We start from the raw sequence: 21,783 nt of genomic DNA, 5'->3' as shown, positions 1-21,783 counted from the left end.
TTGTTCATTGGGCTTGACTTTCAGACTTTCAGTCTTAGAAGCATTTCCCTCTATATCAGTGTCATCGTCATCCACATCATCTTCTCCAATTTTCTTCTTTCTCTTGTCCCTCATACTGCCTGAAGCTTCATTACCCTTCGGCTCAGTAGTGACTTTCGGTTTTGGAGTTGGTTGAGTAACCTTATCTCCCCCTTGTTTAGGAGGGACACCAGACTCCGGAACACCCTCGATTCTGCTCAAAACATCCAAAGCAGGTCTTAGCTTTTCAGCCAAGTGACGTCGGATGGAGATGGTAAGAATGGAGTCGTGGGCTTCCAGGAGATGTAAGAGAATTGAATGTACATCGCCAACCGAGCTTTTAATCACCTCACGCTCAGATTTTAATTCTTCAATCTCTTTTGTGGCAGTCTTGAGCTTGAGATTCTAAATTTTTAGCTGTGAAGTACGCTTATCTAGCTCATCCATAACCTTGTTTTCTACAGCGAGCTCAGCTTCAAGTTGAGTCAGACGAGCATCAACTGAAGTGTGAAGCTCTTTGTTAGCAGCCTCAATTGCTTGGCGAGCTTCTTCAAAGTGTTTCTTTTCAGCCTCCAGTGAACACGTAAGATTATCAACCGAAGCGTTCACTGTTTGAGCATTTTTCTGAGCAGCCGCTTGAAGAGAATCAAGAAAGATTTGTTCCTCGGAAACTAGTTTTTCGACTTTTGTGGTCGCTAGCTTGCAATCTTTGGTGGAAGCTTCAACTGCAAGTGAAGCTTTCTGGCAGGTTGAGGTTGAGGCTTCAATTGCTTTAGCAGCACTAAAGATGGAGGTCTCATGCTCTTTGACAACGGTGGAGAACAGGGCTTTGAGTGCTGCCTCTGAATATGCACTGGCAGAAGAGGAAGAGAGCAATTGATCAAGCTTGTCAGTCACGGCCTTGAGATGCTTTTTGGTAACAGGGGCGTCATCATCGTCATCACTCTGTACGCGATAAAGACTGAAGTAAGTGGAATCAAACTCCATGTCTTCACCACCAAGAATGGGTTCAGACTCATGTGATGGAGGTGGGGATAAAGGTGTTGAGGTAATAGGAGGTTCAGAACCGACAGTAGATGCCCCCATATCAGATACGTTGACACGAACAGTAGGTTCGGGTGTATGAGTAGTAGTGGTAGTAGTAGTTGTAGAGAACAATGGGGTTGGAATGGGATTGAGGTAGTAGTAGTAGTAGTAGATGAGATTGGTGGAGGACAGGGAGCGATAGTAAGAGGAATCGAATGTGGAGTAGAACGAGGAGGCGAGGTTCGGTTACTATCATTAGTTGGTGAGGGTGGAGGGGAATTACCTCTAGGCGGACTGTCCGTTTCAGTAGCTTCATCATCAAAGGACTCAGGCTGACCATCAGAAGGAACATACTCTGGGTCACTGTTTGAAGGGGAAGGAGACTTCGGACTGCGAGCTTGCTTCTTTATGTTTCGTTTCTTTGGAGCAGAGGGCGCTGCTTGCTCAGACTTGCGTTTCTTAGGAGTAGAAACTTTGGAGGATTGACCAGCTTTTTCCCCTTTATTATCAGACTTCTTTCCTCGTTTCGCTGCCTTGTCTGCAGCGTCCAAAGAGCTTTGCATCTCTGGTGTAAGCCGTCGGGGTCCAGAAGGGGTTAGCTTCTTGTACTCATTGATAGCTTTGATTTCAGGAGAAACACATCTGTACATTGATTCCAGAATAGAACCAATGAAGACAAACTTGGAGGGATCTGAGACAAGGATCCTCGTCGTATGGAAGGTAGCAATTGATGACATGAGGGAATCCGCCATGGTTGGAACACTAAACTTTTCCATCGCCCAACGAGTGACGATAGTCAAAAATCGAGCACAAGAAATTTCAGTGTACCTTGAAGAAGAGCTTATGCTCTGAACAAGTTGAGTCTATATGATTGAGCCATAGTCTAAATTAACCCCATGATACAGACCATATAAAATGGTCAAGAAAGCCCTGCTCGTTCCATCTGAACCAGCAACCTTTCCGATAAGCCCTTGGAGAGGAGCGTTAAGAGTTCGTTCCATTGAGGAGGAAGAGAAGACTTCTTGAACTTGGTGATTGTAGTGAGAAGCTCTGTGTACCCCATATCATAGAGCATCGAGAACAGGTGAGTGGTAGTGATGGTATCTGGGTTAATCACTGATTCGGCAACAGGAAGGCGTAGCAATGAACAAAATCTAGCCTTTGAAATTGAGGACTTTTGATTGACGATTTCGAAGAATATACGCTCCTTGGCTTTATCATAAACGGCAGAGGAGTAGAGATCAGAGAGCATCGACATTGGAACACTTTCCACCTGTGTGAGAGCGACTACCAGTGGTGAATACTTGAGACATTCGACCACATGGAGCATATACGAATCATAGACAAAGGGGTTGAGTTCGATGATCAGATTCTGATTAGGTTTGATGGTCAGAAGAGTGGACTGAGCGGATTGATCGTAAACCGATGAAGATTCAACCAATGTTGCAGGTGGGAAGATGATGAACAGTGGAAAATCACCGATGTGTTCTTGAGAGAGAGAGGAGATTTGGTAAAGGAGCCCAATAGGTGTGAGAAAAATCTTTTATACCGTCTCTAGGAGAGAGAGAAATCCTTTGTGATGATGATTCAACCTCTGAAGCGTCGCCTGAAAAAGCGGGATTTGACAGCCTGGTAACGTCAGCAGGCATGAGATTAGGTGTCGTTTCAAATTCACGCGCCTTTTCAACCTTATCTCCTGTTCAAATTTTGAACCGTTTCAACTTCATGCTGACTCACCCTTATTCGATTTTTATTATTAAAATAAATCAACACCACCATAAACGAGACTCGTCGTTTCATGTCATACGAAAGTGACCAAAAGCACAACTCTGAAAAGTGCCATCAGTACCACAAACAAGAGTATGGAAAATCATAAAGATCTTCGTGCAAGAGTGTGCCAATGAAAAAGAAATAAAGCAAAATATTTGTTGGATTTAAGTGATGTATATTTAGACACGAAACTGATGATCCCGGGCACGAATCTCTTCCTTCAAAGTCAAGAGAGACTGAGAAGTGTCTGTGTGGTTTCCCGTGAATTACGATCAAATGTTTGTTAAGAAACATTGAAAGGCATCTTTTCAATTTTAGGTTGTATAGGGTAGCTTACCTTCAACCGAACCTCGATACTTGAAATAAGACCGAAAGTTAGGTGAAGTACTTGTGAAACCGATGTGGTTTGTTGAACAATTAGGTTGGAAAATTTATTCAGTAACTGGAAAGGTGTAAGAAATCTCAAAAAAAATAAACTGGATCTTATGGGAAGAAACATCCTGGTGTTAGACAGTTTCATAAAGATCACGCAAAAAGAAAAAGAGATTTCGTGAGGTGACAAGTAATAGCTTGAAAAATAGAGCATACACCGTTAATTCATTCAAGGTGTTGGATTTTGGGTTTCACTTAGCTCGTGGTAAACGAAACTAAGATCATCAACACAGAACTTGTGTAACCATAAACCTCAGTGGTAATGTCTAAGAGTCTCAAGGGTTACGAATGTGGAGCGAAATAGGATGGAGAATAATGAGGTGGTTAAGGAACCGAAAGTACCTCTGCTATATAAAAGTAACAAAGCAGAAAACTCTTAACTCATCATGAGAAGAGTAAGGTAGCTCGTGACTTGAGTGATTTTAACAGCCTTATTGGGAAGAAACGATTGGTTTTTATCGAATCATTAAGGCTTCACTCAGAGTCATGGAGCCTTCGGTCTACATGCAGCAGCATGCTTCTAGGGACTCTTAACTAGTATATAGACAAGAATGTTATACCTGCCCCAATGTCATTGTGTTTCGTATCCTTGAACTTGAATTAATTTTGAGAATTAAGAGAAAAAGAAAAGAAAAAAAACTTAAAACAAATAAAAATATTTTTGTAGTTTTTGGATTTTTCTGAAAAATAATAAAAACAGAAAAGAAAATATTTTTGGATTTTTGGAGTTTTCTGAAAAATGATAAAAACAGAAAAGAAAATAAAGACGAAATATAAGCACACGAAAAAATAAGAAAGTTTTACAAAAATATACAACCGAAACCATACCTTAGAAAAGATGAAGCGAAATAGACCGAGCGTTCGGTTCATTTCGGTTCCAAAAAATTCAAGAGCTGAAATAGACCGAGCGTTCGGTTCATTTCGGTTCCCAAAAATTTCAAGAGCCGAAATAGACCGAGCGTTCGGTTCATTTCGGTTCCCGAAAAATTTAAGAGCCAAAATAGACCAAGCGTTCGGTTCATTTCGGTTCCCAAAAATTTAAAGAGCCGAAATACACTGAGCGTTCGGTTCATTTCGGTTCCCGAAAAATTCAAGAACCGAAATAGACCGAGCGTTCGGTTCATTTCGGTTCCCGAAAATTCTGGAACCGAAATAGACCGAGCATTCGCTCTATTTCGCTTGTTCAATTTTAGTGAGACGAAAGGGGTTTCGGTACTGACTCAGCTTCCATCATTCCCAAGCCTTGGAGTATCTTGTTAAAGCTTACTTATGGTAAGGCCTTGGTGAATATGTCAGCCAGTTGATCTGAGGATCGAACGAAGTGAACTTCAATATTTCCATCTTCAACATGGTCCTTGATGAAGTGGTATCTAAGTGCGATATGCTTAGTCTTAGAATGTTGCACTGGATTGTGACATATTTGAATCGCACTTTCAGAGTCACAGTAGAGAGGGATTTTCTTCATGCTTAAGCCATAATCTCTAAGTTGGCTTTGAATCCATATGACTTGTGATGTACAGGATGCTGCAGCGATGTACTCAGCTTCGGATGTGGACAGAGACACGCAAGTTTGTTTCTTTGACTTCCAGCTGACAAGTTTGCCATCAAGGAACTGACATCCGCCGGTTGTGCTCTTTCGGTCCAATACACACCCACCAAGATCAGCATCAGAGAAAGCTTGAACAAAGAAGCCAGATTTTGCAGGATACCAAAGACCAAGAGACGAGGTTCGCTTCAAATACCGGAAGATGTTTTTCACTGCAACCATATGAGGTTTTCTTGGATTTACTTGAAACCTGGCACAATAGCAGACAGAGAACACTATGTCCGGTCTACTAGCTGTTAGATACATGAGGGACCCTATCATTTGACGATAGAGAGTCACATCAACAGCCGGTTTCTCAAGAGATGGAGTCAGCTTCGTGCCAAATTCCATTGGAGCCATTACTTTGGAATCTCCCGTCATGCCGAACTTCGTTAACAAAGTCTTCGTGTATGCTTCCTGATTAATGAAGATGCCCTCTGGTCCCTGTCTTATATTCAATCCAAGGAAAAAGTTAATCGGACCCATTGCGCTCATTTCAAATTTAGTCTCCATCAACTTCCTGAATTCAGCTGTTAGGCTAGGATTCGTGGAGCCGAAGATGATGTCATCGACATAAATCTGAACTATCATTAAGTGTTCGCCTTCTTTCTTGCGAAAGAAGGTTGGGTCAACCGAACCTTGCTTGAATTTTGACATTTTGAGAAAACGAGTAAGAGTTTCATACCAGGCTCTCGGTGCTTGCTTCAATCCATAGACTGCTTTATCCAGAATGTAGCAGTGATCAGGATACTTCTCGTTCACAAATCCGGGTGGTTGCTCAACGTACACCGTTTCTTCTAGTTCTCCATTCAAGAAAGCGCATTTTACGTCCATTTGGAAAACTTCGAAGTTTTTATGTGCAGCATATGCCAAGAAGATTCTTACAGATTCCAACCTTGCTACAGGAGCGAAGGTCTCTTCATAGTCTATTCCTTCTTCCTGGTAATATCCTTTCACCACCATCCTTGCTTTATTGTGAATGACATTTCCCTCTTTATCCAACTTACTTCTAAAAACTCATTTCAAACCGACCACAGATGCATCCTTTGGTGTGGGAATCAGTCTCAAAACCCAATTTCGTTCAAACTCATGGAGTTCGTCTTGCATAGCTTGCACCCAATCAGAGTAATCAAGAGCAGCATTTACCGTCTTCGGTTCAACTTTAGAGACAAACGAATTAAACATGCAGAATTCTACCTAAGAGAATAAAGCAGTTTGCTTCGCTTTTATTTGAGAGCGTGTGAGAACTCCCTCAGATGATTCACCGATAATTTGAGTTTTAGGATGATCCTTTGTCGATTTTATGAGAGGATGGTAATTTGGATCATAGGCAGGATCCAGCTCAGCATTGACTTCTTCTTCCAGTTCTGACATATCGTCGTCGTCATTTGCATTTTCATTCTCCCCCTCAAATGGCGAACTGAATCCTATGTCAGGTTCAGTGCTCTCCCCCTCAAATGGATCTTCATGGGTTGGGGTTTTTGATGGATTTTCCCCCTGTAAAGTCATGTCGGTTGTTTTTAGAGTAGACGAACCCTCCCCCTGGAGTGTAGTGCTTTCTCTTGGAGGGTCATCATAAGCTGGATGTTCACCGGATGCAGTAGGTTCGCTTTGAGTCTGCTTCTCAGTTGGTTGTTGAGGCTCGCTTTCCAAGACTTTAGCAGCTTCATCGATGATTTTCTTCAAGTTATCGATTTGGTTATCAGCTACTTTCGCTTCTGAGTGGATCGCCTTTTCTGGTTCATCAAATAGTAGCAAGTACTCATCAAACAGATTGGCAATTGGAATCGAGACTTGACCGGTTTCTGGAAAGATTTCCTCCTTTGGACTTTCGGTTGTTCGAAGTTTCTTCATGTAATTGTCATCAAAAGTAACATAGTAGGTTTCTTCAATCTTCTTCGATCGTTTATTCAGAACCCTATATTCTTTTGATGTAAGCGAATAACCGAGAAAGATCCCTTCGTCTTCCTTGACATCAAATTTGTTTCGATTCTCTTTGGAGTTGAAAATGAAGCATCTTGAACCGAACACGTGGAAAAACTTTACATTGTGCGTACGATTGTTCAAAATCACATATGGAGTGACGGAGAATCGCTTGTTGAGGAAGGATCGGTTCTGAGTGTAGCATGCAGCAGCAATTGCATCAGCCCAGAAGTATAGTGGAAGAGAAGCGAAGCTCAGCATGGTTCGGGTCGCTTCACATAGAGAACGGTTTCGTCTTTCAACGATACCATTCTGCTGTGGAGTATAGGGAGCAGATAAATTGTGAGTTACTCCCTTTTCAGCCAGAAAATCTTCAAAGTCTTTATTTCTGAACTCAAGACCATTATCGCTTCTTATGTGTCGAACCACCTTTCGCAGCTGCACTTCTACTCGTTTGATGAAAACCTTCAGCTTGGGAGTCGCCTCTGATTTCTGTTTGAGAAAGAAAACCCAGGTGAAGCGCGAAAAATCATCTACAATTACAAGTATAAACTTACTACCACCGATGCTTTCAATAGCCGAAGGGCCATATAGGTCGATGTGGAGTAGTTCAAGGGGTTCGATGATATTTGTATTGATACGAGAAGGGTGACTCTTTCGGCTTTGCTTGCCCATCTCGCATGCTGCGCACAGATGTTCGTTATCAAATTTTAGAACTGGAAGTCCACGCACATGATCACCAAGCACCAGCTTATTAATATCTTTGAAGTTCAGATGCGATAGTCTTCGGTGCCACAACCAACTTTCATCTGAGTTCGCCTTCGATAGCAAACATATTGCTAGCTTTCCTTTTATCGGGTTGACATTTAGAGGAAACATATCCCCTTTGCGCTCAGATTTCAACAGAACTTTCTTCGTTTGTTTTGCAATTATCTCTGAGCCCTCATCGTCAAACGAGACTTTCAAACCGGTTCCTGCGACTAGTTGAGAAACGCTGATGAGGTTGTGCTGCAATCCTTCCACGTAAGCTACTTTTCGTAGAGAACTCTCCGTTGGTAATCATCCCATACCCTTTGATCGTGTCGTAAGAGTTGTTTCCGTATTTCACACACCCACCATCCTTAAGGGACCGAAACTCCCTAAGCTCTTCCCTCCATCCAGTCATGTGACGAGAGCAGCCACTGTCAATATACCATTCTTCGTTAAACTGCTCGTCACTGATAATCTACAAAAATTAAGCAGATTTAGGAACCCAAAGTCGCTTGGGCCCTGGTGAGTCTTTTACAGAATAGGGAATTGCAACCGAAAGATCAACTATATATGTTCTTTTTATTAAAGTGGATTCATTTTTTCGTTTGATGGTGTAAGCTTTGATTTTATTTTTATCTTGTTTTAACTGGTGTGTGTTATTGTTAGTTGGTTTCACAGTTGAGGTTTTCTTAGAAGTCCTAAAGTTAGCAGCCTTTTTGGTCTTTTGGACTTCAGATTCTGAGTATAGTTTTCCCTTTCCTTTGACATCCTTCACAGAGTTGGGCTTTGGTTGAGAGTGAGGAGGGTGAGATTTGGGACCGAAACTTGACTTTCGGTTCTGAGCACTTGTGTTGGGACTGAAACTGAACCTTCGGTTCTTGGCGTAGTAGGAGTTGGGACCAAAACTTGTCTTTTGGTTGTTGTGAGCACTAGCATTGGGAACGAAACGGGTCGTTCGGTTCGCCTGACTGTACGACGGACGATTATTGACCTGTGCTTCCTTTTTGTGATTAGAACCCTTTTCAGAGCGAACATAAGAGGGGTTTTGGGATTGCCAAAACTGCTTTCTCTCATTGAGATTCTTCGTATATCGTTTGTTCCTCTGGCATTTCTGTTCGGCAAGTTGCTCTTGAGTCAAGTGAATATTGGCTTTAGGTTTAGTTTTCTTCTCATGAGCTTCGGTTGTTTTTGGAGAATCGCTGGTAGCTTTCAGTGGTTCGCTTGGTATGTCTTTTGTACCACTTGTATTGGGTTTATCAAAGCTTGAGGGCTTGTTGAGGGGTTCGGGTATGTATCATCCCTTAACTCTCCATGAGCTTTGCTCTGACAGACCAACTGTTTCGTCTGCATTATCGATGGGAGCAGACCAGAAGTAGTCATCGCAACCTTCAGCATTATCTTCTTTAACCAAGGATGTCAATTCCACCGTTTGTTTCTTGGTTACTCCAGTGACCGAATACACTTGGTTCGGTGTAGTTTGCACCTTCTGATAAATAACGGCCTTTTCTTTGAGTTTCTTTGATTTGTCCTTTGACATCCGAGCGTATTCAACCGAATTTTCAGATATTAGTGGTTTTGCCGCTTCGGGTTTGCTCTTAAGAAATTCTGAACAATCGACCTCATCTTCTACAGAGATTTCACTCATCTCACTCTCCTCATCAAATTCAGAAGTGGTTTCCAAATTTATTTTATTTTCTGAACTCGATTTGGCGTTGGATGAGTCAAACTTTTGTATAGTTTCGGTCTTTATTTTTAATTTATCGTTTTCGTCCAGTAAATTCTTAAGCATGCATTTATGTTCTTTAGACTCAATGAAAGATTCAATTTTGTCCAGTCCATATTTGTAGGTGACTGAAATTTCATCCGAGGACATTATAGATTCACATTCAGCAATGACTTCGTCTTCCTTAAATTCAAGGAAAGGCAAAATCATTTTATGAATCTGTTTTCCTATCTCACAATCTAAATGTAACTGAGTTATATTAGTATATAGGCGTTTAGCAATCAAACAGAAAACATTTCTTTGTTTCAAAATTTTCAAATTGTCTCTTTGCACATAAATAAGTTCATCCCTAGCCCTACTTAACTCTAACTCCTTTTGCTGAATCCACATCCTTCTCTCCTCACTCTTGGATGACTCCCTGCTGAGTTGGTCAGTTAGGTTAGAATTAGCTAGGCGAGTTTGCATAAGACTTCCACTTAAGTTAGAAAATTTAAATTTTAATTCATTTAAATCTTTTTCGTAGTTTGTTATTGGTACTTTATGAGATTCTAAGATAGTTTGTACCTTCTTGATCAACTGATCGCAATCGCTGATCTTCTCACTCATGGGCTTGGCAGCGAAGCATTTGTCTTCCATGACCTTCGCTTCCTCATGCTTACTTTCGGTTGTAACCATTAAGCATCTCCCAGCCGACTCAGCAACTCCTTCTCTCGCCACATATGCTCTTCCATGCAAGGGTCTGCGTACCTCTTCATCCTCAGAGTTTGTAGACTAGACTTCCACACCACCGAACTCATCATCAATAACGTTTTCCTGCACAATTAAAGCATTCATAGAAACGTTAGTTGCTTTCTTCTTCTTGATCTCCTCCAGCTTTCTCATGTAGTAAGCTTCGTCATCTTCACCATCCTTCTTCTCAGCCATCTTCCTTAACATGCAATCCTTGGCAAAGTGGTTATTGCCATGACAGTAGTTGCAATCGTACCCAGAGTCTCCCACAAGCTTACTCTCCTTCTTTTCGTCGTCCTTTTGAGTGGTGTTCTTCGGTTCTTCTTTCACCTTTTCAGAACTATAGCTTCCCTGCCAGTTTCGGTTCTTGTTGATCGGGATCTTTCTGCGAGCAAACTTCTTTGGGTTTGTGACCATCATAGCATATTCTTCGTTGGATAGATCACACTCTGACATATCAGATTCCTGCTCTTTGTCTGCTACATTCTTGCCTTTAGAAACAAGGGCCAATGAACTCACATCCGAAACTACCTTCGCTTCCTTTGTCACCACGCTTTCATGGGATTTGAGAATACCCATCAGTTTCGCTAGTGAATATGATTTAAATTGCTCATGAGCCTTCACAGTCGAAACCACCGCCATCCATTCGGGCCTTAATCCATTCATGAAGGTAACCTTTTGTTCAATCACCTTCTTTTCAATACCATGCTTCATCATCTTACTGAGCAGATGGTTGAAGCGATCGAATGTTTGAATAAGCTTCTCTTCAAGTTTTTGTTCGAAGGCACCGAACTCAGAGAGCAAAAGGGTTTGGATCGAGTGCTCTAGATCCTCATAGGTTGACTACAATTATTTCAACCTATCCCATATTTCTTTAGCAGTTGTGCATGAACTCACCAGAAGAAAAGTATCGGATTGCAATGCGAACCTGATCATCCTCATGTCTTTAACGTTGCATAACACCTTGTCTTTTTCGTCTTGAGGGATCTTATCTACGTCCACCAAGAGTTGGTTATACTCCTTTTGAGTCTTGACCGTTCGGTTTGTTCCAGAGTGAACAAACGGACCCAATATTATTGCTTCCCAGATTAAGTAGCCATTGTCTTCAGATCCAACGACATAGTCTTCGAAGTGATGCGCCCACACTTCATAATCCTGAGTATAAAGAATGGGAATCCTTGTAGTGGATCTGATACTGTTGGAGATGTTGATTGGATTGATCTGAGAGTCATCGTGAGACATGATGAACTTTTTCTGTTAGAATTAGACTTGTAACGATGAACTTAGGGTTTTATCAAACACACGAGATATCGTCGACAAGAAGAAGACAGCTTCTATATATTGATAAAAGCCGAAAACCTAAAGGATTCTTCAAACAGAAGAGATGCGTATGTATTACACAGTCTCCTGCTCTGATACCAATTGATGAGAATATTGCGCTATAGATCGATAGATTCCAAACAGAAAAAAATATTTAATCAAGTAAAGAACACAGGAATGGATCAAGTGGTGTCAAATGATTAATAAATCACACCTCAGAAGAGCTCGATTAAGAACTTCGACTGTAGAGGTGCGTTAGGGTTACAATGCAAAGTAATCAATAATAACGACCACTCGAGAGCTATACATGCATGCAATATATATATGCTAACCCTAATGATTATCCACAGTTGGACAGGCCCAAACCGGGTAAACTAAACGGACTAATGACCGAGCCCAAAGACGCAACACTTAGACCCAATACATAGGATGTTAAGAAGACAACCTTTGGAGCATTTGATCTCACTTCAATTTGGGGAGTTGATAAAAACAAAAAAAAAACTCAAGATAGAGTTTCTCTACAATGTACCTACCATCAAGAGTAAGGCACTTTTGAATGCTAGTTCTCATCTTGTATGAAGTACGCCTTAAGACTTAAGTGCTTGACACAATTATGCACTAAATGAGAAGTACTTCTTACTCACTAACACTTGCATCAAGTCTTCAAAAGAGATCAATAGGAGAGATAGAGAGAGTATATGGTTTTGAGAGCAAAACCAAGGGAAAAGAAGGAACCAAAATGCATGCCTCATGCACTTTTTTTATACTCACAAGTGAGATCAAATGACCATACCTTATCAAACATGAAGTGATAGACATAGAGGCATGGTGATTGAAGTGTGACGTGAAACAAACAACAACCCATCAATAAAGGATGGGTTCGGCCGAAAGTCAAAAGGAGAGGGGGAGTGTCTTATACTTTTTCGTAATTAACTAATGTACATGTTATGTCTAGTGATAACTGATATGCCTAAAAACTTGTACATGACATATTTTATCATACAAAATGATGTAATAATTAGTTACAACCTCTAGAAATATTATTTTCATAAAAATAATAATTTTCCTAATTAAATACAAGTGTTGATAATTTATTAATAATCATATTAATAATAAATATTCAATATGTGCCAACTTGATAAATGTATGACCCTATAGGATCATATGTTATTAGCAATATCATTTAATAATGATTCTTAAGTATATAGATCCAACATTTACTACATGTATGTATTCAAAACCCTAGAACTCGTGTTCAAACATCTTGAAGCATTGAGTAATAAGTTCTTTTGGGGAGGTGAAGATAATGATAAAAATACTACATGGATTAAATGGGATGTTGTGTTGATGGTAAAGGAAAAAGGTGGTCTAAGCATTTGAAGTCTCGAGGATTTCAATGACGCCTACTGCATAAGTAGAAATGGATGCTTTTTCAACAATCCAGTTACTATTTGGGTTTGAGGTGATAAGGAGATTCATGGAGTTTAAGGTGGTATCATTATGGTTAGGTACTCGGCTGGTATCAAGGAGACATAGACGAACATTATTGGTTCAATAACCTTATTTCATGAGAAAAATATTATTCCTAGATTGACCTTGAAAATAAAAAAAAAGTGAGGATGGCTATATTACTTTTTTGAAAGGAAGTGTGGATTAGAAGTGATCTACTAATAATCACTTTTCTTAGGTTATATCGATTGGAGCTATAAGTAGAATGCTATATTTCACACATAATGGAAAATGATATATGGAAGTGGAAATGGATGAGAGAACCGAGAGATGGTTTTGAATCGGACCAATTCTCGGCTCTTTTGTAGATACTAGCTATATTCGATTTGCTACAAAAAAATTGATTACTTCAATTTGCTACAAAACCCAATCATTAACATTCCCATGTCATTGCTCTTTTATTTTCTTTGTTTCTTGCTAGCTTAATTGTTCGTAAAAAACATTAAAAAAAAATAACATGTAATGCCTAGATTTTTTTCATTTTTTTCGGAATATACTATTGATTCTACATATTTAAAAGTCCGAATTGCAATGTGAAAGCCAATCATAATATTATCTTTTGTCACCTAATTATATATATATATATATATATATATATATATATATATATATATATATATATATATATATATATATATATATATATATATATATATATATATATATATATATATATATATATATATATATCATTTAAAGAAAGACTTTTGACTTACAATTGTTCCTTATATATAATTGGACTACCTCCAATGGTCAACCTTCATTTCTTCAATCGCCATGATCAAGCTCAATCTGCCCTTTCATGCCTACCTCCATAACAAACCACCCACCAAGATTTCGACCCCAAACAATCGGAGTTGGAGGCTTCTAAAAAGGGATAGATCGTTTCCACAGACATCGATGGCAACCACTACTAAACCGATGAAAAAGACGAGCTCACTGCATCAAAAATGGAAGGGGTCAAAGGATCAAAACGACTTCTCCAGCCTGCTAGAACCGATGGATCCCCTCTTAAGATCTGAGGTAATCCGTTATGGAGAAATGGCTCAAGCATGTTACGAGTCTTTTGATAACGACCCCTATTCAAAGTATTGTGGTAGTTGTAAGGTGCCACCGAAGACCTTTTTCCAAGACCTCGGAATGAATGACTTCGGATACGATATCACAAGCTATATTTATTCAAGCAACACGAGTAATCTCGTTCCCAAATTCTTCACAAAATCCATCCATTCAGATGGGCCATGGAGCCCAGCGGTGAACTGGATTGGTTACGTTGCAGTCTCAGACGATGAAACCACCGCCCGGTTGGGGAGGCGGGACATCGCCATAGCATGGCGGGGCACCGTCACAAAGTTGGAATGGTATGAGGACCTGATGAACTTCCTGAAACCCGTTTCAGCTCAAAAACTAGCGAGTAGAGACCCAAAGATCAAAGTGATGGCTGGGTTTTTGCATATCTATACGGATAAAGATCAAAGCTGCATGTATTCAGAGTTCTCTGCCCGTGAACAGGTACTTTACGATACTTTTACTCTTTCTCACACTGTAAGTTTTTCTTTAAGCGTTGACTATGGCTGACTCATTGACTTTTTGTTTCAGCTTTTGGCCGAATTAGCAAGATTAACAATGATATACGGGCAAAAAAAGGAGGAAATCAGCATAACTATAACGGGTCATAGCTTGGGTAGTGCTTTGGCGATTTTAAGTGCTTATGACATAGCAGAATCCGGATTGGATATACTTGACAACATGCGCGACATACCCATATCCGTAATGTCATTTTCAGGACCGAGGGTTGGTAACACAAGGTTTCAAAATAGACTCGAACTCCTCGGAGTAAAAGTATTGAGAGTCTTCAATGTCCATGATAAGGTTCCTAATGTACCAGGGTTTTTTCTTAATGAATACACGTCATCATTAGCTCGACATATTTTTGATTGGACGACTTGGTTCTACTCGCATGTGGGGGAGGAACTTGCTTTGGATCACACAAAATCTCCTTTCGTGAAGACAAAATTAGCCTTACCTTCCAAGCATAACTTGGAGCTTCTCTTGCATCTAGTAGACGGGTATGTACACAATGTTTAATTATTCAATTAACTATATACGTTAATGTGTTACGTATATAATATTTTATTTAAGGGGTGACATTGTGACAAATTATAAAGTGCAGATACCATGGTAAAGGGACAGAATTTTGTCTTACGAGTGGAAGGGACAAAGCATTGTTGAACAAAGATGGTGATATTTTGAAAGGGGAGTATTTGATACCACCCAAGTGGTTTCAAGTTGAAAACAAAGGGCTTCGGAAAAAACCAAATGGTAAATGGGAATTACCGGAACAAAAGGGCATTGAGGATCATCTACGACCTGAAGATGTTGAACTTCATCTTCGAAAGTTAGGTCTAAAGGTTTGATCTAGATTCTTTTGAATATAACTTTATATACTTTTTTATTGTTTTGTTTTAGATAGTGAATTCATTTAATAAAAATAGTTAGTTTGGATAGGGGAGGTAATAAGGTGTCCTAAACTCTAAAGTCTAAAGGGATATGGAGTCATGTTGTTGTTTTAGTTGTTGAAATTGATAAGTAAAGATCAACATTGCTTAATGCGTCAGTATAGTGTACGGATATTTAAAAAGTACAGTTGCATTATTTTTTTAGACAGTTGATTGTTTAAAACTCTCAATCGAAAGAGCATAATTCCAAATTAATAGTCTCGCCTAACAACTATGCAAAGCAAAGAAATGTGAACATGAAAAAGTCAATGTTTCATATTCATGAATCATGACTACATTTTACAAGTCAATGTTATCCAGCAACAACTTCGAGAACACATAAAGAAAGAATAATAACAATTTAAAACTCCCACCAATCCAATGGGGATTTAATTTGTTTGACATCGATTTGGTTATCGATCACTATTAATTCAACTATAGAGACGTACCTACATAAATGCATATGCATACATACATACATAAATGTGACTCCGTGTTTAAAAGGAAAATACATCTAAGTAAAATTATCATTAAATCTCTATTATAATAAAACAAATTGTTTTATTGCATCATGACATATTTTACGCACAATGATGACATGTTATTTTTTTAGAATTCTTTTATTTTATTTTTTACTTGACATATAAATCCTAAATTTGAAGAAGTTTAATCTGTTTTTATCTGTTATAACTAGTACTTGTGGGACAAAGAGCACAACTACAACAACATTGCTTCAGTATAGAATTTCTCTCCAATAAGATATTCATCAATTTCAAAGAAACCCAAATTTAAAAAATAAAAAATAAATTATATGTTTTCAGTACGCTACTCTACTTGTTTCATACGAGATGTTGACTAATGATATTTATTTCAACAATTATACCATCCCCGGTTACAATAAGCATTATATTCAACCTCAAAAGTTTGTAATGCTTCTCCTTTATTCTTCTTGAAAAAAAGGAGAACAAAAATAAAAATCAAAAGACTATCAACTCAAATCTGTACCCAAGTATTAGTACTTCCATACCCAAAAAAAGAAAAAAGAAAAAACATGTGCATGAGTTAGAAATCAGTATCCATATGACGGCCAACCTCGATTTCCTCAAATTTTCAAGATCCAACGAGCCCTTTTAAACGAGCATACGAAACAATCAGTAGAAAAAGAACCGCAGAGAGTACACCCGAAAGAATCACCACCTATCAACATCCATTAAAAAAAAATAGTAAATTTTTTTTGTCTTTTCTGCAAAAAAAGTTATTTTTCCAGCAATCCCTGAGCTAGCCCAGCATAATGTGAGACGTAAATCAACTTAAGGGTTGTTAGAAAAATAACTTTTTTTTTTCAGAAAATATTGGATTTAAGTTTGTACACGTACCCATTTGAACATGTAGCCATGATCATCATTCCATGTGTAAGGTATATTCATGCCGAATATTCCAGTCACCAATGCATAGATTGACATACATAAAGTTCCTGAACTTAAAAAGAGCTCCAACTGCAATCATGAATACAATTATAAATTAGTTAAAATAGGTGATATTGCGTTTGTCATGCATTAAACTGAAACAGATGTCAATAGGACGAGGGACCCACTCACTCCCACCCTTTTCATGTGTAAAAAAAATGTTGACCAAAAGAAAATAATAAAATATTATGGGACAAGATATAATTTATTTACCTGAATTAGCTGATTTCTATGATTATCAAGCTGCAGTAGGAACAATTAATCATAGAGGTTTTAGAATCATAAATTGTAAATTAATTAATCGAAGAAATTAAAATTTTATTGCTTTTTGCATACCTGAATGTTGATGTAATCCTCCGTATCATCAATATATTCACGCAACTGCAGATTTTATAATAAGAAAAAACCTTGAAAATACAAAATAAAAGTAGGATGCTATAATACAGACACATAAAAAAAAAACTACATTGCTACTTTTTACATTTAACCCAAATAGTGAAACTACATTTTGCTTTTAGTTTTCCAAAACAGATAGAAAAGATAGTTTTTAAGGGTAACAGAAAATAATTAATTGGCTAAAAATCGATAGAACAAAAAAAGTAAAGAATTAATATGACTCACACTCATTAACTTGTTCAACGTTCCATCAATCTGCATAAAGTAGGCCTGAAACAAATTGAAAAAACAAAACCAATTTAAACATCAAATGAAAAAAAAAAAAAAAAAAAAAAAAAAAAAAAAAAAGATGTAAAAATTGAAACCTCTAGAAGCATCTCGAGCTCCTCAACATCATTTTCATCTCCATGAACAGTCATCACACTCGCCCTGCTAGCCCTAGATATCTTTGAACCAATGGTTGGGGATCCATGAAACCAACCAGCTGCACCTCCACCTGAATCACTCACGGGTGATGCGGAGGATAATTTCCTCGATAAGTACAGATCCGCCATGTCATCATCATCGTCCAAAAGTCGTTCAAGTTCATCTCTCACCTGCAATAAACCATATGCAATCAAAACATGACATGACAGAACAGACTGTACTGTGTTTGGGATGTAATGGACCGGGATTGGAACTCATGTCAATAAGACAAAAGTTGCAGCTTTTTGTCCGGTGGAACAGAACAATGTCTTTTCTGTGTAAAAAGACATAAATACCCTTCAAACATCATGTATATGTATATATACCTTTTGAACACGAGCAGTCAACCTTGTCATTGCACTTTTTAGTTTACGAACACGATCCAAGTTACGGCTACTAATCTGCCAATTAATAAAAAATCATAAAACAATTACATATAATGCAAAAATAAAAAAAATATAAAAAATCTTTCGAATTCAATGGAAATTGGGGATATAGTTAACAATATAGTATCAAATTTGACATTATAATTCACTTCATAGTTTAATTAACACATTATGATTTATTTAATAAAAAGTGGCATTGTTGTTTTGCATAAAAAAAAAGTAGATTTAACTAATATGACAATTGAGCCCAAATACATTGCTATTCTGTGCATTTAACCCTTGTTATAACTCAAGGATCACTCTCTTGTATAAATTGTTTACATAAGTTTTTTCTTCATATACTAAAAAAGTTAAAGGCAAAATGCAAGAATAGCAATGTACTTTCATGTATTTGTATATTATACCCTTTGTATTACAACATCATTCTTTCAGTTTTTTTCAACTTTTCCGTATTAAGACATTATATTTTGGAAAATGAAAAAAATTTATCCAATTATAACAATGAAAGTTGATGTGTATGCATGACATTGCAACAACTAGATAGATTTTTTAAAGTATAATATTGTTATATGAAACAAAAATGAAAGTAGGATACTATAATAAATAGATCAATGAAAGTTCATTGGTATTTCTTGCATTTAAGCCAAAAGATACCTTTGATGTAAGCTCATCCAAGGCTGGATAAGCATCAGTTTCTAACTCTGTAGTACGAGCAGCATGAAAGCTGCAAATGGCCTCTAGAAAAACCTCTAGTGCTCTGAATTCAAATGGAGATTCTGCATTTATATATTAAAGCAACAAATGAAATCCATTTCTTTCAAAACACAAGATAATGCAAAAAGACAATAAGGTCCCTTTTGGGACTAATATCATACCATCTTCTTCACCAGTTTCAACATCATGCTGTCCATTCAGTTCTCCATGATGGGCATTTAGGACAGGTAATCTCCTTCTTAGTTCCTCAACAACTGGTATTACATTATCATCTGAAGGATCTCGAAGCAACACCTGTTCAAAGTTCCAAATGCATGTAAGAAAAAATTTGGATAGAAGATTGTAAAGGGATGATAATGAGGGTAAAAAGGAAAGAAATCCAAACCTCTTCAGCAGTGATAATAGCCTTGATATGCTGCCAAACACCAACAAATCAACAGAAATATTAGTAGATAAACCAATTTGCTTTGATGAAATCTTGATGATGAATTCATGTTTTATAACACTACATACAAAACAGAACATGTTTCCTGTTTTATGACAATTTGCTTTGTGGTTGTTTAAGGCATAGGTTTAACTATTTGGTGAAATTTTTGATGCATCTATTAATTAGAATGGAAGGAAGCACTATAACTAAAGAACTTTATGTACAAAAATAGAGTTTAAAGACAAAAATTTAACTGAATTTTTGAGTCAAAAATATTAGAAAGTGAGGTTTAACATTGAAAAGATAGTTTGAAGATGTGCTTGACTACAAATTCATGTTATATGATGCCATGCAATAAGACAAATTTCAAAACCAAATTATAGCATGTATAATTTTCCAGAAACTCTGGCATGATGACAAAAATCTCTGAATACTTAAACGGTTGATATATTTATTGAAATTGAAACTATTCTATGGAAGATAACAAAAATTATTATTAATTTATAGATACTCTGGATTAAAAAACAATAAAGGAAGATATCATGAATCAAAATAGTAATGATGAACTCACTTCCAAGTTGAGAACGATTGCCCTTTCACGGCCTAAAATTGTTGAAGGATAAGATAGAAGAGGATCAAGAATCCGAAGATCACGAGCATGAATCTGAACTCTGTGCATGATTGCGTACTTATCGATATCCATAATCGTTTCATTCACGTCAGAATCGATCGATATCCAACTCCTGGCACTCGCTGTCCCCTTCTTCTTCACCAGCATACCAACGCCACCATCTCCCGACGTCGTTTCGGTCTCCGGCTGCACCACTAACACGTCTCGAGTCATCTCTAACAATCATCCCCAAAATTAAACACTGATTTTTTTACAAATTCCTGGAAACGGTGTTGTATTGTTTGCATGAACCTCTCACCACAACACTGTTGGAACAAATATATGCGCGTAAAAACAAAACCCTAATCAATTTAGCAAACGAATTAGGGTTTCTAAACAAGCAAAAAAAGATCGAGAGAGATCACATTTTTTCGAAAAATTTGGTTGATTAGAGAACAGAAGTCTCAGATTTCATGCCTCCCCCTAAATATGCTGACATGCTTCTGAGATCCCTTTTCTTTTTTTATTGTTTTTTTTTCAGCATTAAATAATCATTTATTACTCTTCAAGCATCCATTTTTTCAAAGACTTGGACTGAATTGTAAATTTCTCATTTTCTCTATATAATAAAATTACGAAACTACCCTTATGCCCTGGCCCATGGGCCAACAAACTTTCTGTTTTTTATTTGGTTCCTATCACTCAAGTCTGAAGATTAGTTAGCAAAATCGTCCTCATCTCCAACTATATTGACCCGTTTTTGTTACAAAGTATGAAGGGCATATCTCCTCTCATTGAAGATAAGTTAGCAAAATCGTGAATATCTCCACCCTATTGACCCATTTTTGTTACAATGTGTGAGGGCATAACCGTAATTTTCGATACACTAGCTTAGCTTTTTTGTTTTCTCTATTATATTTTTCCTATTTTTCTTTTTTGTAATTTTCGACTTATGACGACTTGTTTTATGTTAAAATGGCACCAAAGTGAGGTTTTTCATTAAAAAAAATATATAATTAAAAAAATAAAAAAATCAATAATAGAAAGGTTAATTCAGCAAAAGAGAAATTTGGTGGAGTCGTTTTATGGGTTGTTGGATATGTTTTTTATCGGGTTTGGTAAAATGTTATGTCTGATTTAATCAAATTTAAGATGGTTTGATATAACAAATAGAAGCCTCTAATTCAGTCTTATAACATTGATCAACATCGATCAGACGTTATCTAAGTCTAGTTCAACCAAACAAGCCACTATCAAACATCCATCAGTATCATATGAGGTGGAGCCCACTTTCAAGTGGGTCCATACACCTCTTTTAGTTACGAATGAGTTCCTATGTAAGGCCCTGTTTGATTTGTGTCTGACCGAGTCGAGTCAGACGTTTTTGGCTGACTCGGTCAGGTGTTTGATAGATTTATTTGGGTTGTCTGACTCAGAAAGAAATATCTGACTGGGTTAGAAGAAAAAAATTAGCTGAGCAAGAAAGGGTTTCTACGTTTTCAATTTTACCCTTGCATTTCAGCGACTCCATCCCTTCAGTTTTTCTCCTCTTTCAGCGCATTATTCTTCTTCATAGAACAGCAAGATCCTCGATTTGAAGTTTTGATTTTTGTGTTCTTATTTAAACAACAAAAATCGTCGATTTGAAGGTCCGATTTTTGTGTTCCTCTTCTCATCAAGTAACTTCTTTTCCTGTTTAAAGTTTCGATTTTTGTTGTTCTCTTTTCTAGTTTAAAGTTCCGATTTTTGTGCTCCTCTTCTCATCAGCAATGTTCCTGTTTGCTGTTGTATTATTTTTTGTTGTTCTATCTTCTTTTTTGTTGTTCTTTTCCTATTTGGTGTTCCGATTTTTGCTGTTATATAGCCGATTTTTGTTGTTTGTTGTTGTGTTCTTGTTGTGTTATTGTTTGTTGTTAATATATAGTTCCTTAAGACTGATTGGATCATATTTTTGCTGTTTGAATTTCAGATTTTTGGTGTTTTGTTGCTGTTTTTTGTTTGCTGTTTTGTTGATGTTTGTTGTTGTGGTCAATTTG

At 37.6% G+C, this 21,783-nt stretch overlaps 2 protein-coding genes across 3 annotated transcripts; one reads left to right on the top strand and one right to left on the bottom strand.

Annotated features, from left to right (window-relative positions):
- The first annotated feature begins 13,532 nt into the window (after positions 1-13,532).
- On the top strand, positions 13,533-15,402 carry LOC145112139 (phospholipase A1-Igamma2, chloroplastic-like). Of its 2 annotated transcripts, none has more exons than XM_079048349.1 (3): positions 13,533-14,297; positions 14,385-14,854; positions 14,954-15,046. In XM_079048349.1, exons 1-3 carry the CDS (start codon positions 13,563-13,565, stop codon positions 15,015-15,017), a joined length of 1,269 nt encoding a protein of 422 aa, XP_078904475.1. In that variant the 5' UTR covers positions 13,533-13,562; the 3' UTR covers positions 15,018-15,046. The 2 variants fall into 2 exon arrangements, with proteins under 2 accessions (XP_078904475.1, XP_078904474.1); XM_079048348.1 differs by having other exon boundaries at positions 13,535-14,297; positions 14,959-15,402.
- A 732-nt stretch (positions 15,403-16,134) lies between these two features.
- On the bottom strand, positions 16,135-20,243 carry MGT9 (magnesium transporter 9). Its single transcript, XM_079051589.1, has 11 exons — positions 19,709-20,243; positions 19,096-19,125; positions 18,872-19,004; positions 18,651-18,772; positions 17,937-18,011; positions 17,511-17,741; positions 17,371-17,415; positions 17,086-17,130; positions 16,963-16,992; positions 16,660-16,779; positions 16,135-16,480 (listed from the first exon to the last, which is right to left on the bottom strand). Exons 1-11 carry the CDS (start codon positions 19,979-19,981, stop codon positions 16,394-16,396), a joined length of 1,191 nt encoding a protein of 396 aa, XP_078907715.1. The 5' UTR covers positions 19,982-20,243; the 3' UTR covers positions 16,135-16,393.
- Positions 20,244-21,783: the final 1,540 nt, after the last annotated feature.

The sequence above is a fragment of the Lactuca virosa genome, chromosome 5 (assembly GCF_052849685.1).
Source record: "Lactuca virosa cultivar CGN04683 chromosome 5, Lactuca_virosa_CGN04683_v6, whole genome shotgun sequence".
NCBI lineage: Eukaryota > Viridiplantae > Streptophyta > Magnoliopsida > Asterales > Asteraceae > Lactuca > Lactuca virosa.
This window is presented reverse-complemented; position numbering and strand designations above follow the sequence as displayed.

Excerpts from the sequence above, each read along its gene's own strand:
- MGT9 (XM_079051589.1), bottom strand. The coding sequence starts at position 19,981 with ATGACTCGAGACGTGTTAGTGGTGCAGCCGGAGACCGAAACGACGTCG. Across the intron at positions 16,993-17,085 it reads AGGATTACATCAACATTCAG|CTTGATAATCATAGAAATCA; the intron begins GTATGCAAAAAG and ends TTCCTACTGCAG. Across the intron at positions 16,481-16,659 it reads ATGGCTACATGTTCAAATGG|GTGGTGATTCTTTCGGGTGT; the intron begins GTACGTGTACAA and ends GGATGTTGATAG.
- LOC145112139 (XM_079048348.1), top strand. The coding sequence starts at position 13,563 with ATGATCAAGCTCAATCTGCCCTTTCATGCCTACCTCCATAACAAACCA. Across the intron at positions 14,298-14,384 it reads AGTTCTCTGCCCGTGAACAG|CTTTTGGCCGAATTAGCAAG; the intron begins GTACTTTACGAT and ends TTTTTGTTTCAG. Across the intron at positions 14,855-14,958 it reads CTCTTGCATCTAGTAGACGG|ATACCATGGTAAAGGGACAG; the intron begins GTATGTACACAA and ends TATAAAGTGCAG.